This window comes from Nicotiana tabacum, chromosome 11 (assembly GCF_000715075.1).
Source record: "Nicotiana tabacum cultivar K326 chromosome 11, ASM71507v2, whole genome shotgun sequence".
NCBI lineage: Eukaryota > Viridiplantae > Streptophyta > Magnoliopsida > Solanales > Solanaceae > Nicotiana > Nicotiana tabacum.
This window is the reverse complement of record NC_134090.1, coordinates 37,842,952-37,855,154: the sequence shown is the minus strand read 5'-3', so window position 1 is coordinate 37,855,154 and position 12,203 is coordinate 37,842,952. Positions and strand designations below refer to the sequence as shown.

Here is a 12,203-nt window from a genome sequence, read left to right as displayed (position 1 = left end):
ACAATACACGTCTAAATCATACTAACCAAACAAGCAACTCCAAAGCAAATAGAGCGCACCAACATCTTCCGCTGAGCTGATAGCCTACTTGGACGGCTCTCGACCTGTCTATCGGGACCTGCGGGCATGAAACGCAGCGTCCCCAGGCAAAAGGGACGTCAGTACGAAAAATGTACCGAGTATGTAAGGCACATAAATAAGTACATAACAAACATGAAAGAAATACAAAGTACTTGACTCAACCTGTAAGTCTGAATAACTCTATAAATCATGAAATACTTTTAGCGTCATGCATATGCGTATGAATGTCATGTTGTGCATAGGTACATGTTTCATAACATCATCAGCCTCTGAGGGCATCCCATCATATCATATCGGCCACTGTGGGAAAAATCATCATCGTATACCAGCTGATCAGGTGGTGGTGCGTATATAACGCCATAACCTTTCCCATATCCCATATATATATATATATATATACATACATATATGCGTATATAACGCTATTTGAATACATACATATATACACGTATATAACGTCGTTTGAATCATATTTTAGCCACTGTGGGCAATATCATCATCATATACCAGCTGATCAGGTGGTGGTGTGTATATAACGCCGTAACCTTTTCCCATATACCATATACATATATTTACATATATACGCGTATATAACGCCATCTGGTCATGGGTCAATGCACATGTATAAATGAGTGAAATGCATGAAAAATATGTAATAATTCCAATATTTCTTTGTGATAAACCTTTTCAACTGTGTATTATTCTGAGACCCATGAACAAAAGATAATATATTGTGACACATGAAAATTCAAGAACATAGATATCTCTAATACTTCTATGAATAGAGTCATTTATGGAATTTGTGCATTTGCATGTTTCTTTCGTATCGTATAGATCATGCCAAAAGAATAGAAGGGATAGCCTTAACAAACCCGGACCGATTCTCTTGACAATCCCTCTAACTCTCTTTTATTTGGAATAAAAAGCATTTAGTTGGTTGTAGCGCAGAGAACTTCATCATAAAGCTCAGACAAGTGAATAGGTAGGTTCCGACCATAAAAATAAGTTGGAACTTAGATGGCTCATTTAGGAACAAGCAGGCGACCTCCAGGAAGATGAGAACCTCGCCAAAGGGTGATTGAAAAGCTTTACCTTTTAGTGAGAACCAATAATGAAAAAAAGTTTCTTCTTTGTAAAGGACGTAATGAGAACCAGTAATGAAAATGGACGTAACAACATATGAGATGTTCAATGTAAAGGCTTTCAATATGAGTATAATATGACAGCTTTTTTGTTTTTGTGCTTTGGTTTATTTGTAATCCTTTTTATGTGTAATCAAGACAAGCCATATCTTAAGACTCATCAAACATTGATGCCACTTTGGCTTGGTTTAATGCCATGTAGCAGCTCATAAATGATCCTTATCCACTTATTAGATAAATAAGTAATGTCCTATTACCCGGTAATTAATCAATTACCCGTATAATTTAAAAATTATCTCAATTTAATTAAATACTACTCTCTTTTAACATATCTTGTACACCTTACTATTATGGCCATATAGTACTTTGTATGACACTAGTCCATAAATACCGGGTATTTTAGCTCGGGCCGTATTTTATCCCAAAATGCCAAACTTTGACAAAAATTCATTTTCTTACACTTGCTCCCCCTCTCACCTTCATGAATTTACTAATCACTTGTGAAATAGCATAATCCTTATAATCCCCAAATAATCTTTTTCTTGGACTGATGTCAATTACCTTACGACAAATTAATGTAAAATACTGCAGGGTGCAACATCAGCGTAACTTAATACTGTGAAGTCTGACATTACCGCAATGTAATACTGCAGGGTAGAACACTGTCCTAACTTAATACTGCTGGACGTAACATCATCGTAATATATTACTGCAGAGGGTGACATCATCGTAACATATTACTACAGAGCATATCATAACATATTACTACAGAGCATAACATTGTCGAAATATAATACTGCGGGAAGTAATATTGACGTAACATTGCGGGGCGTAAAAATTATGGAGATTCGTATCAAATCACCACTATTATCCTTTGCCCCAAGGTGGGCGCCAAACTATTTACCCTAGAAAATGAGTAACAATTATATTTGTACGCGGTTTAAAGGATATGTGATTTAATTCAATATGAATGATCTAAGAATAACAAGTAATTCAGCTAAAGATAAAACAAAAGATCAAACTAATCGTAATATGATGATCAAGCCTGATCTTAGGTTGAACAGTGAAATTTGACATTGATCAGACCCTAGGTATGAGCTCAGTTGCGAATAAAGAAGAGAACGAATGAAGAATACTTTGAATAATAGCTAGAATACAAAAATAAACTTTTATTGCTTTGATTTGTGCGTCACAATGTGTTCAATTGAAAGAAACTTTCCCCTTTATATAGTATGAGAATTTCAGTCCTAGTACAAGTTTGAAAAAGATAAAAATCTTCTTTTTCCGGTAAATGTCGATCCACAGTTGATATCGGATGGGATTCACGCTGTAATATCCAGTTGAGGGCGAATATTATGACTCTCTACTCGTTATGCACAACCATTCTCTGCTTTTCTCGTGGTCTAGAAACTTTACTTGGTTTGGGTCCGTTATTCCACCGTGCCCGATCGCAGTTGCATCGTTCACTCCTCCCGGGTTTTGATACAAGTAGTCATTCGGCCTCGCTTATAGTCACGTTGAGTCGTGCTTCCCTTTCGTTTCCTCATCAAGGAATCGGGGAAAATCTACCCTGATTTTACCCGTACACAATCTCAAATAAGTTCTTCTTGTATTCGATAATTTACGTTCCATATACTAATTTGTTAGTATAGTTTAGTGATTAATTAAGATAGAAAATTAAATAATAAATGTATATAACAAAATCATATATCATTTATTTACATTTGTTTAATACTAGTATCTATGAACGTGCGTTGCACGTTAATAACGGCACGTGTAGCTTTACAGTTTCTGCTTTTGCCAATTTTGGATCTATTGATCGTACTTGACAGAAATCACATCCCAAACTATTACTTTTCTACCAAACGGTTCATCGATATCCAATATATCTCTAAAACTCTGGGCGATTGTTTCCATCGTCTGACGATTAGCCAAAAACACTTCATATTATCACTTTTGTTTTTCTTATAAATTTAGTACTATTGATCTGATTTTATATATTTGTGATGGTTATTTCAGTTATTTGAAGAGGTATATCAAATCTAAAGTGAGTTGTACGACCTCATAATAAAATTATTGTTGGTACACCACTTGTTCTTATTGCTAACAATATCATGCCTCTCAATCTGACATTTGCAAGTAATGCATGACATAGGAATATTATTTCGATTCCGCCGGAGGCATCTACAAAGAATAATCGCGCTATACCAGGATCAATTTATTATAATATAGTCTTGAAAGCTTATTCTTGTTCAGGATTTAGTTTTGATTGTGCTTCCTCAAATACTTGTATGGACCTTTTTAATATTATATTTTTTTTCAATTTCAAAATAAATAAATTTACTCATATGATGATTTTTAAAAAATAATTTAATTGGATTCTCTTGCTAAATAATTAATCGAAAGATTTAATTATTTGATTTTATTTTCTGTTGATTTAGATTCTTAATATTAGTTAATCTCTTATTTGAATATTTAACCGTGATTATAATTTTATCCACCATAAATTTTATTTTTAAAGAGTAAAAAGATCGATGACATTCCACTTTTAGATCTTTATGTTTGCAAAATCATTAGTGGTATTGGCTCTTACCAATATTTTTCTTTCTTTTCTCACACATTTATATTCTTAAAAAAATTTCTTAGTTGTTCTATAATAACTTGGTCTATTTTTCTATATTACACAAAAAATTAATAACAAAAAAAAATTATTTGAGTAGGAAAGCAGTTCAAATATAATATAATAATATATTATCGTAGGTATTTTTTCCTCAATTTCAGCGCTTTGTGCAGTCCGTTTAGCATTACTTTTTTTTTCGATATTGAATATTATAAAGTGGTAATGTATTACCAATATCGAGGATTCTTATGAAATTGATTTTATTAAAACTTCCTACATATTTTTAATAAGAATTCAATAGACAAGCTTGTATTAATTTTAAAATCTTAAATATTAAAAAATTAACATATAAGTTATTGTAGTCCAAAAAATAAGTTATTACAGCTATGTCCTTTCCCTATGAGTTCTTCTGTTTAATATTTTTGGGGCATTTCGATCTATCAATATTATATTCGTGCTTTTATAATAATATGAGCTCTCCTGTTTCTAAATGAATTTGGACAATATAATACGTTTTCAAATTAAACTAATAATAATAATTTTTTAAGAAGTATATCCTAAAAGTAATAGGATTACAAGGCTACTATCTATGCCCGAAAATAATTATACTAATAGAATTCCTAAAGGTAATCATGTAGGATTCCTAACGTGTAGTATTCTGTCCTAAAATTAATAGGATTACAAGGCTAATGTCTAGAATTCCGATTATGTCCTTTTATTGTGAGTTATTATGCTTAATATTAAAAGGTTATTTTTGTAATCCAAAATTTTATTCATGTTTTTATAATAATATAGATAAATAACATATTTTAAAATAATTTTTTTCCCGTGCACCATGACCCTCACAAGCTACGTAAAAGAAAGGTTAAGTTAATCTATCACTTTGAATTCAAGTAAAAACTTGACACTCAAGCTCAAGTGCATCACTTGCCAATCCCCATTCCCTGGCCCCTATCCCAACTATGCTTTATTTTTCTCCGCTGAATTTTATGTACTTCTTTTTAAAAAATTTGTTCTGAAGAAATTGATACACTTTATAATTTTAAACTCTCTAAACATTATACTTATTCGTATAGAAATTGCATGTTGAAAACCACTAAGCTTCCATTTGGCCATGAAATTTGAGAGCTTTTTTTACAATTTTTGTTTGCAAATTTTTGTTTATTTATAGATTTTAATTATTTTTTGACAGAGTTTGAAAAATAGAATATTCAAATCACAAAACAGCTCTAGAGTAGTTTTTGAAGTTTTCTACTCACAAAACTTCAAATTTTTTTCAAATAAAATGGATGTCCAAATACAATTTAAACTTTCAAAAATTATTTTTTATCTCATATTCAAAAACTTATTTTTTCAAGTTTCAACCATATTTTTGTTCAAACACTAATTAAAACTCTTAAAATACCTTTGATATTACGAGCCAATTTGTGCATATCTTAACTAGCACCAGGTAATTTTATTTATGTATTAATAATTAGATATGCCTGAGATCCGAACATGATATTAGTTCTTCCCATTTCATTATTTGAATAGAGATTTCCTAGTTTTTTTTTTCCCTTCAGTTCTAAGTTTACATAGTGAAAAAGGTCAGCTCATATATCACAGAATTCACAAGTCTCTTCTTCTCTCTTAAACCCCAAACTTTCCCAACTAATCTCACAACACAATCTCAGCTGGCACTGTGCTGTTGCAAGTCATCTCCATTTCTTCATCCTGAGATCTATCTAGAAAGAGAAAAATGGCGGAAGAGAAAGACCCAACATCAGTACCACTGAGTCAAGCCACTGAAGATCCTGAAGACCCCATCAAATCACCTCCCTCTTCCCCTAATTCTTCTACCCGCAAGGTCTGTTTTTGTTTTTAATTATCAAATGCTGCCCGTCTTTTTTTTTTTTTTTGGGCTGCTCTTATTTTCTGAGGAAATTTACTCTTGCTTATAAATCCAACTTAGATAATAAAAAGGGGAAAATACAACAAATCCTAGGAGAGCAAAAAACACTGAGGTGATTTTTTCCCATTTGCTTACTGTAGGCAGAGTTACTTGGTGCCTGTGTGTTGGTGGGAGGTAGCAGGTACCTTGTGGAATAATGGAGGTGGGCACAAGCTGGGTAGGACATTACTGTCACAGAAAAAATGGTGAATACCCTCCCAAAAAAAAAAAGAAGAAGAAAGGGGGATAGGTATTCTTCTTTGCTATAGGAAGTGCTATTCATGTTGCAATGTTTTGAGTTTGAACACATGGTGGCAAAAACAGGAAAAAAGAAGGTTGTTTAAATGGGAAATGGTCCTAGATCTTTGTTATTACACGTTGTGTCATTCTTACCAGTAGTATTAGTATTATTCCTGATTTCTTATTTCTAGATCTTTGTTATTACAGGTTCTGTCTTTGTTTTTTTTCTTCTTGTTGTTGTTATTGTTATTGTTGGTTGCTTCCATTTCACTGTTCCTTGAGCGGAGGGTTTATCGGAAATAACCTCTCTACCTTCACAAGGTTGGGGTAAGGTTTGCGTGCACATTACCATCCCCAGACTCCACTTGTGCGATTACACTAGGTTTGTTGTTGTTGCTGTATAAATGGGAAGTGGGTGCTTGTGCTTGATATTTTAATTTTGGGGTCAAATGGTAGTATATATCAACAATATTTGAACCACCAATTTGGAAAACCGGTACCTTTATAAGTGTATGGAGAATACTAATATATACTGAAGTCAAACAGGAGTTGATTCCTTAAATGGGATTTTGATACTTGTTCATCTTATCTGCTCAAGTAAAAAGGTTGTGAATTGGGGATTTTAATTTTTCTTGCGTTGTGGGGTTATCGATTAATTAGAATCAATTTATGCACAAAAAGTAAACTCTAATATTCTGGATGTGAAAATGTAGGAAATGAGCATTCTAATAACAACACGTTGATTTTGATATGATCAAAGTCATAAACTTTGTTTATCTTATCTGCTTTATGGGAAATGGAGTTGATTATTTGGGTTGGGGGTTTAGCGTCAATTTATGCACGCCAAACATAAGTTCTTGTCTTCAAGTTGGGAAAATTTATGTGGTAAAACTTAAAATCCTCTTTATCAAAATAAAAAGAGTTACTGTTAGAAATCCTTTAGCTACTTAGTCCTTTATCTGGTTATTATGAAAAATTCGAGTACCTTTTAACAGCTTGAATCAAGAAAAGAAGTCCAAACTGGAAAACAAGTGGGCCAAGTCAGACTAAATTCTTTAGAAAATCCAGTTTCTTTGAAAAGTTGAGCTGTATATCCGCTATTCATTTCCTACCCAGTACCACTATATATTCTGCATATGCTTATAATTAACTTGAATCCAGAAACCAAACTCGAAAATGATTGGTCAATGCGAGAAAAAATGATTTAAAAATCCAGGTTCTTTAGAGGGTAACAGTTTGATAGATAGTTGAGATGTTTTTTCTCTAATCCTTTTAATACCAACTGTACTCCAATATACTTTCAGCCTGGAACTTATTTGTGCTTTCTTGTGTATATTTAGTGAGAATTTTGAGAAGAAACGGACATATTTAAGCAATTCTCTCTATACATATGCCTGTAGGCAGTTTACTTGCAGATGTCTAAATAGTTTTTGATACACCCTTTTCAGGCTTGCTGTTATTTTCTTCAAAGCTGGGTGTCTAAGAAGTTTATGACTGGATGGTAATTTGCTTTTTGCATCTGTTTCTTTGCCTATTTTGATAGGTTCTGCCAAGCGCTAACCACTCTATACTTTGAAATCGCAGTGTAGTTCTCTTTCCGGTAGCAGTTACATTCTTTGTGACGTGGTGGTTTATTCAGTTTGTTGATGGCTTCTTCAGTCCACTATATGAACAACTTGGCATTGACATATTTGGTAATTTCATTTTCCACTTTCCAAAAATTTGATAGCTGCAGTTAGTTTTTTGCATTAAGATGGTTTATCCATCTTCTTGATACTTAATTGTTCAGTACTCCTACACATTCAAGATCCAACTCGTATTTCATTTTCAGATACTTTATCATTGGGTATACCTGTGATTCAACAAGATAATATTGCAACTTTATCTTTGTATTTGAACGTGTCAGCTGCATGGAACTCTTTATAAGCATTATGTACATAGTTATTATCTCCTTGCATCAAGAAGACAAGGAACAAAAGGAATATTATGAGCTCTCACTACTTGGACTTCGGTGAAGAGTCAGAGGGAAATATGAGCAAGGAGAAGCTTTAATGTTTATATATTTTTTTGGTCGTGTTGTCAGGATACTTGTCAACTTTGATTATTTGTTTTCATACTAGTAGAGCTTGGATTAAAGTTTAGTTTGTGGTAACTGAGCATACCAACTATATACAGCTATATAAGACTGAGGTGCTCGTGGTTGACTAGCATAACTACAAGAACAAGGATTGAACATCCTCAGATTGATTGTGCTTTACTTTCTTAGTTAAAAGAACTGATCCCACGACATAACCTGGTGTTAACAATATTTCATTTTAAAAGAAAAACACCTTGTGTTAGCAACTATGCAGTGGTTCCTGCTGATCATAGGAGAGAGCATGGTATCAATTGCAAAAGAATTCTGACCAATTTGTATGAATTGTTTTTGCTCTTAGAAACCGTGATGCTGAGATCAGCATATATATAAATACATGACTTTTGTTCCCTATTAAAAAAAGCCTTCTCTTCCCATGAGTTGTAAATGCCTTTCGCTTGTGAGGAAGCAGTTCGTTCTATTCTTTGTCATCAATTATCTAGTATTTCATCAGTTGTAGTACGTCATGTTTGGAGGTGATGGAGGTCGCTGGTAAAAATCCCATTATGTTGTGTGTTATCTTTCCATGTGTCATGCATGATTGATAAATCTCATGTTTCCATGAATTTGGCTGATGTGTTCCCACCTCCCTACTTGTATCAAATGTTGTTTTGTCCATTGTATATTGGCCAGATCTCCTGATCTTTGAGACACTTGTTGGTGGTGCAGGACTTGGATTTGTCACATCTCTAGTTTTTGTGTTCTTCGTTGGAGTTTTTGTTTCGTCTTGGCTGGGTGCTAGTGTTTTCTGGATTGGGGAATGGATTATTAAGCGAATGCCATTTGTCAGACACTTATATTCAGCTTCAAAGCAGATTAGTTCTGCAGTATCTCCTGGTAAGCTACAGAATTTTATTCTTGTGGATAGAAGACAGAGAGGAAATGAAACTTGCCTTCTCTTTGATACTGGAAAAGGCAAGTAGTGGTGCACATATCGAATCACTTATGGACCCATCTCTTGCAACTTTCAGCCTGAGAGAGAATGGGGAAAAGAGGAGAATGGAGTTAATTCAGGATAGATTGTGCAAAAATGCTTTTTTATAATTTACAGAATATATTACTCTATTTCTTTCATCGCAATAGGGTAGATAACAAAAGAAAGAAAATGAAAGGATAATCTCTTTCGGAAGAGCGAATTCGGAGCTGTGAAGTAAAAAAACGTGAAATCTGAACTGAACTTTCATTTGGTGTACTAGACTTTCATTTCAATAAACCAAAGTGTCAAAAAGCATGGGAATCAGGACCACCGAGACAGATAATAAATCAAAATTGTGCTTTGAAGTCTATAAATACTTAATTTGGGGAGTTGAGGTTGCTTCATGGAGTATTTTGCTTTTGCTGCGTTTTCTTATTAGTTTGTGTTCTTGATATTGACTTTTCATTCTTATATAATCTGCAGATCAAAATACCACTGCTTTTAAGGAAGTGGCAATCATTCGTCATCCTCGTGTGGGTGAATATGCTTTTGGTTTTATAACATCATCAGTAACCCTTCAGGTACTTGTTCTGGATATCATTTTTTCCCTTAAGATAACATGCTGTAAGGGAAAACCATTTTCTTTATCATTTTTAAAATGCCTGTTCTCATTTGCTGCTATAGTAGACTAGATAAAGCTGCCATTTGAGTTTCTCTTTAGCTTAATTTCAGTATCAAGTTCATGTTTTCCTAGTGGTATCTAATTTTCGTGCAAGGTTTTACTGGGCTATATTCTTTTCCCTTCTAGCTTGTAGTGACTCATAAATGCTGAATGTCCTTTTATTTGATAAGTGCTGATTGTCCTTTTGATGTGCATAAGTTCTTACACTTGAGAAACCAGCATTTTCCAATGATAATCCCCTAATGTTCTTTCTCTCTCTCTCTCTCTCTCTCTCTCTCTCTCTCTCTCGCGCGCGCGCAGTGGGTAGAGATGAGAAGCAGAAAGAGCGACTACTAAACTAGAACAAGCAAAAAGAGCATTTTATTATTTTGTTGGCTGATATCAATATTCAACATTGACTATTTTCTGGATTGCAGACAGATGAAGGGGATGAAGAATTGTGTAGTGTTTTTGTTCCTACAAACCATTTGTATATTGGTGATATACTTCTAGTTAACGCCAAAGACGTTATAAGACCAAATTTGTCCATCCGTGAAGGCATTGGTACGTTTTCTAGCTTTTGACAACTCATCCTTAAAATGATCGCTCCTTGTTTAGTACTAATAGCTTGGTGACTGGTCGAAGCATGCATCTTATTTAATGATCTTTAGTTTAGTAAATCATATATCTTTGTAAAAGTTATGGTAAAGCTATGTGCAAATGCCTCTTTGGCCGCCCCCGTCATGCATTACACTTACATGGAAGATCAAAGTATCTGAACAAGACATTGATGTTAATGAATTTTGGGTTTGTTAATGAAACTGTTCTCAAGTGTTTCTAACATTGAAGCCAAAATGCAGAGATCATTGTTTCCGGAGGAATGACGATGCCACAAAGGATTTCTCATGTGGAAAGGGTTGCAGGACAAAGTGAAAGAATCCCACTGAATAGAATTAAGTAACAATGGTGATGAATATGGTCAATGTAGGATGTTTGTAATTAATTAGTATGGTGGGACTGTGTTGCTAAGGAGGAAGAGATCATATATACATTGCTGTTTTTTCTCATTTGCTCTGCCTTCAGTTTGTTATTATTATGTCCTTCTTAGTTTGAAGCAAAGTTGTTAAAGGTTTAATTCCCATCCACTTCCAGGGAATGAAACATCCAACCAAGATGTGTCAGTTATCATGTTACCCCAACTGGATGAATGTTAAAATATTAGTAAGTGATAGTATGTAAGTTAATAATATACAATTATTAATGAATCGTTTAATTAAGTCTTACTTCTTTAGCTGAGGGTCTATCGAAGATAATTTTTCTGCCCGTTCAGGGTAGGAGTAAGGTCAGGTACATCCACCTTCCCTAGATCCCATTTGTGAGAATACACTAAGTCGTTGTTGTTGTTTAATTAAGTTTTACGTAAATGTTTCTGGTGAGTTAACTTATAAGCCTTTAAACAAAGTTTCTTGTAATTATTACTTATCGGAAAGCAGATTTTATGTGAATATAGGGGGTCATTTGCTTCATAGGATTTGAAGCTTATGAGTTTGGGATTTAAGTTCTTTTAAATTACTGGTTTTAAATTAGTAATTTGTATATATTCAATATATTTTTAAGACAAATACAAGGGTTTAACCCAAACCCATTCAACCCGCCCAAAGATTAATGGGTTAGGCTACAAACATTTTGGCTCATGGGTCAATTTGGGCCGAGTCCAAGTTGATTATTTTTTATAACCCATTCTGATCCATTAAGCAATCCAAATACGACCCATGAAACTCACCCAAAACAAAGGGATCTCAACCCAACTTATCTAGAAATTTATTTAGTTGTCCCAATTTTACTTTTTTTTTTTTTTTTTTTTTTGTATTTTCAAAGGTCTCATGAACTACTACTAAAAACCTACTTTGTTTTTGTTTTGTTTGTGGACAAACGAGATCCGGTCAGGCCTATGACTGGATCCTTTTAGATCTACGGGCCGGCCGGCCCCAGCCGTTTACATGAGCATAGGGAATCTATACTTGAGCGTTCCACTGGCCCCTGACAGGATAGGTGAGGAATCACTCTGGATCTTCTTTTTTTGGGCTACAACTTCGCCGAGCCGACTAGCATCCCTTTCCACTGTGCATTTTTCGAACAAAGAAGACGACTATAAGATCGAATTTTTTTGTGTATTTTTAATTTTCTGTTTTTTGTCTTTCTGCACCCCCCGCCCCCGCGCAAAACCCCCTAATTTTTTTTATTTTTTTTATTTTTTTTGTATTTTCAATTTTTTTTTTGTTTTCTTGCACCACCCACCCATCCTACCCCACCTCCCCACGGCGTAAACCCCCTTAAAAAAAAATTTTACTTTTTTTTTTATTTTCATTTTTCTGTTTTTTTATTTTTCTGCACCACCCTACACCCTCTCCCCTTCCCCCAGCAACCCTCTCAAGATTTTTTTTTTTGTATTTTCAATTTTCTGTTTCTTATTTTTATT

General features: G+C 34.0%; 1 protein-coding gene across 1 annotated transcript; it reads left to right on the top strand.

Moving 5' to 3' along the window:
• Positions 1 to 5,340: 5,340 nt before the first annotated feature.
• Positions 5,341 to 10,992, top strand: LOC107793995 (protein LIKE COV 2). Its single transcript, XM_016616442.2, has 7 exons — positions 5,341 to 5,689; positions 7,462 to 7,514; positions 7,598 to 7,707; positions 8,817 to 8,984; positions 9,547 to 9,644; positions 10,162 to 10,288; positions 10,585 to 10,992. Exons 1-7 carry the CDS (start codon positions 5,582 to 5,584, stop codon positions 10,683 to 10,685), a joined length of 765 nt encoding a protein of 254 aa, XP_016471928.1. The 5' UTR covers positions 5,341 to 5,581; the 3' UTR covers positions 10,686 to 10,992.
• Positions 10,993 to 12,203: the final 1,211 nt, after the last annotated feature.

Excerpts from the sequence above, each read along its gene's own strand:
- LOC107793995 (XM_016616442.2), top strand. The coding sequence starts at position 5,582 with ATGGCGGAAGAGAAAGACCCAACATCAGTACCACTGAGTCAAGCCACT. Across the intron at positions 5,690-7,461 it reads CTAATTCTTCTACCCGCAAG|GCTTGCTGTTATTTTCTTCA; the intron begins GTCTGTTTTTGT and ends CACCCTTTTCAG. Across the intron at positions 10,289-10,584 it reads GTCCATCCGTGAAGGCATTG|AGATCATTGTTTCCGGAGGA; the intron begins GTACGTTTTCTA and ends GCCAAAATGCAG.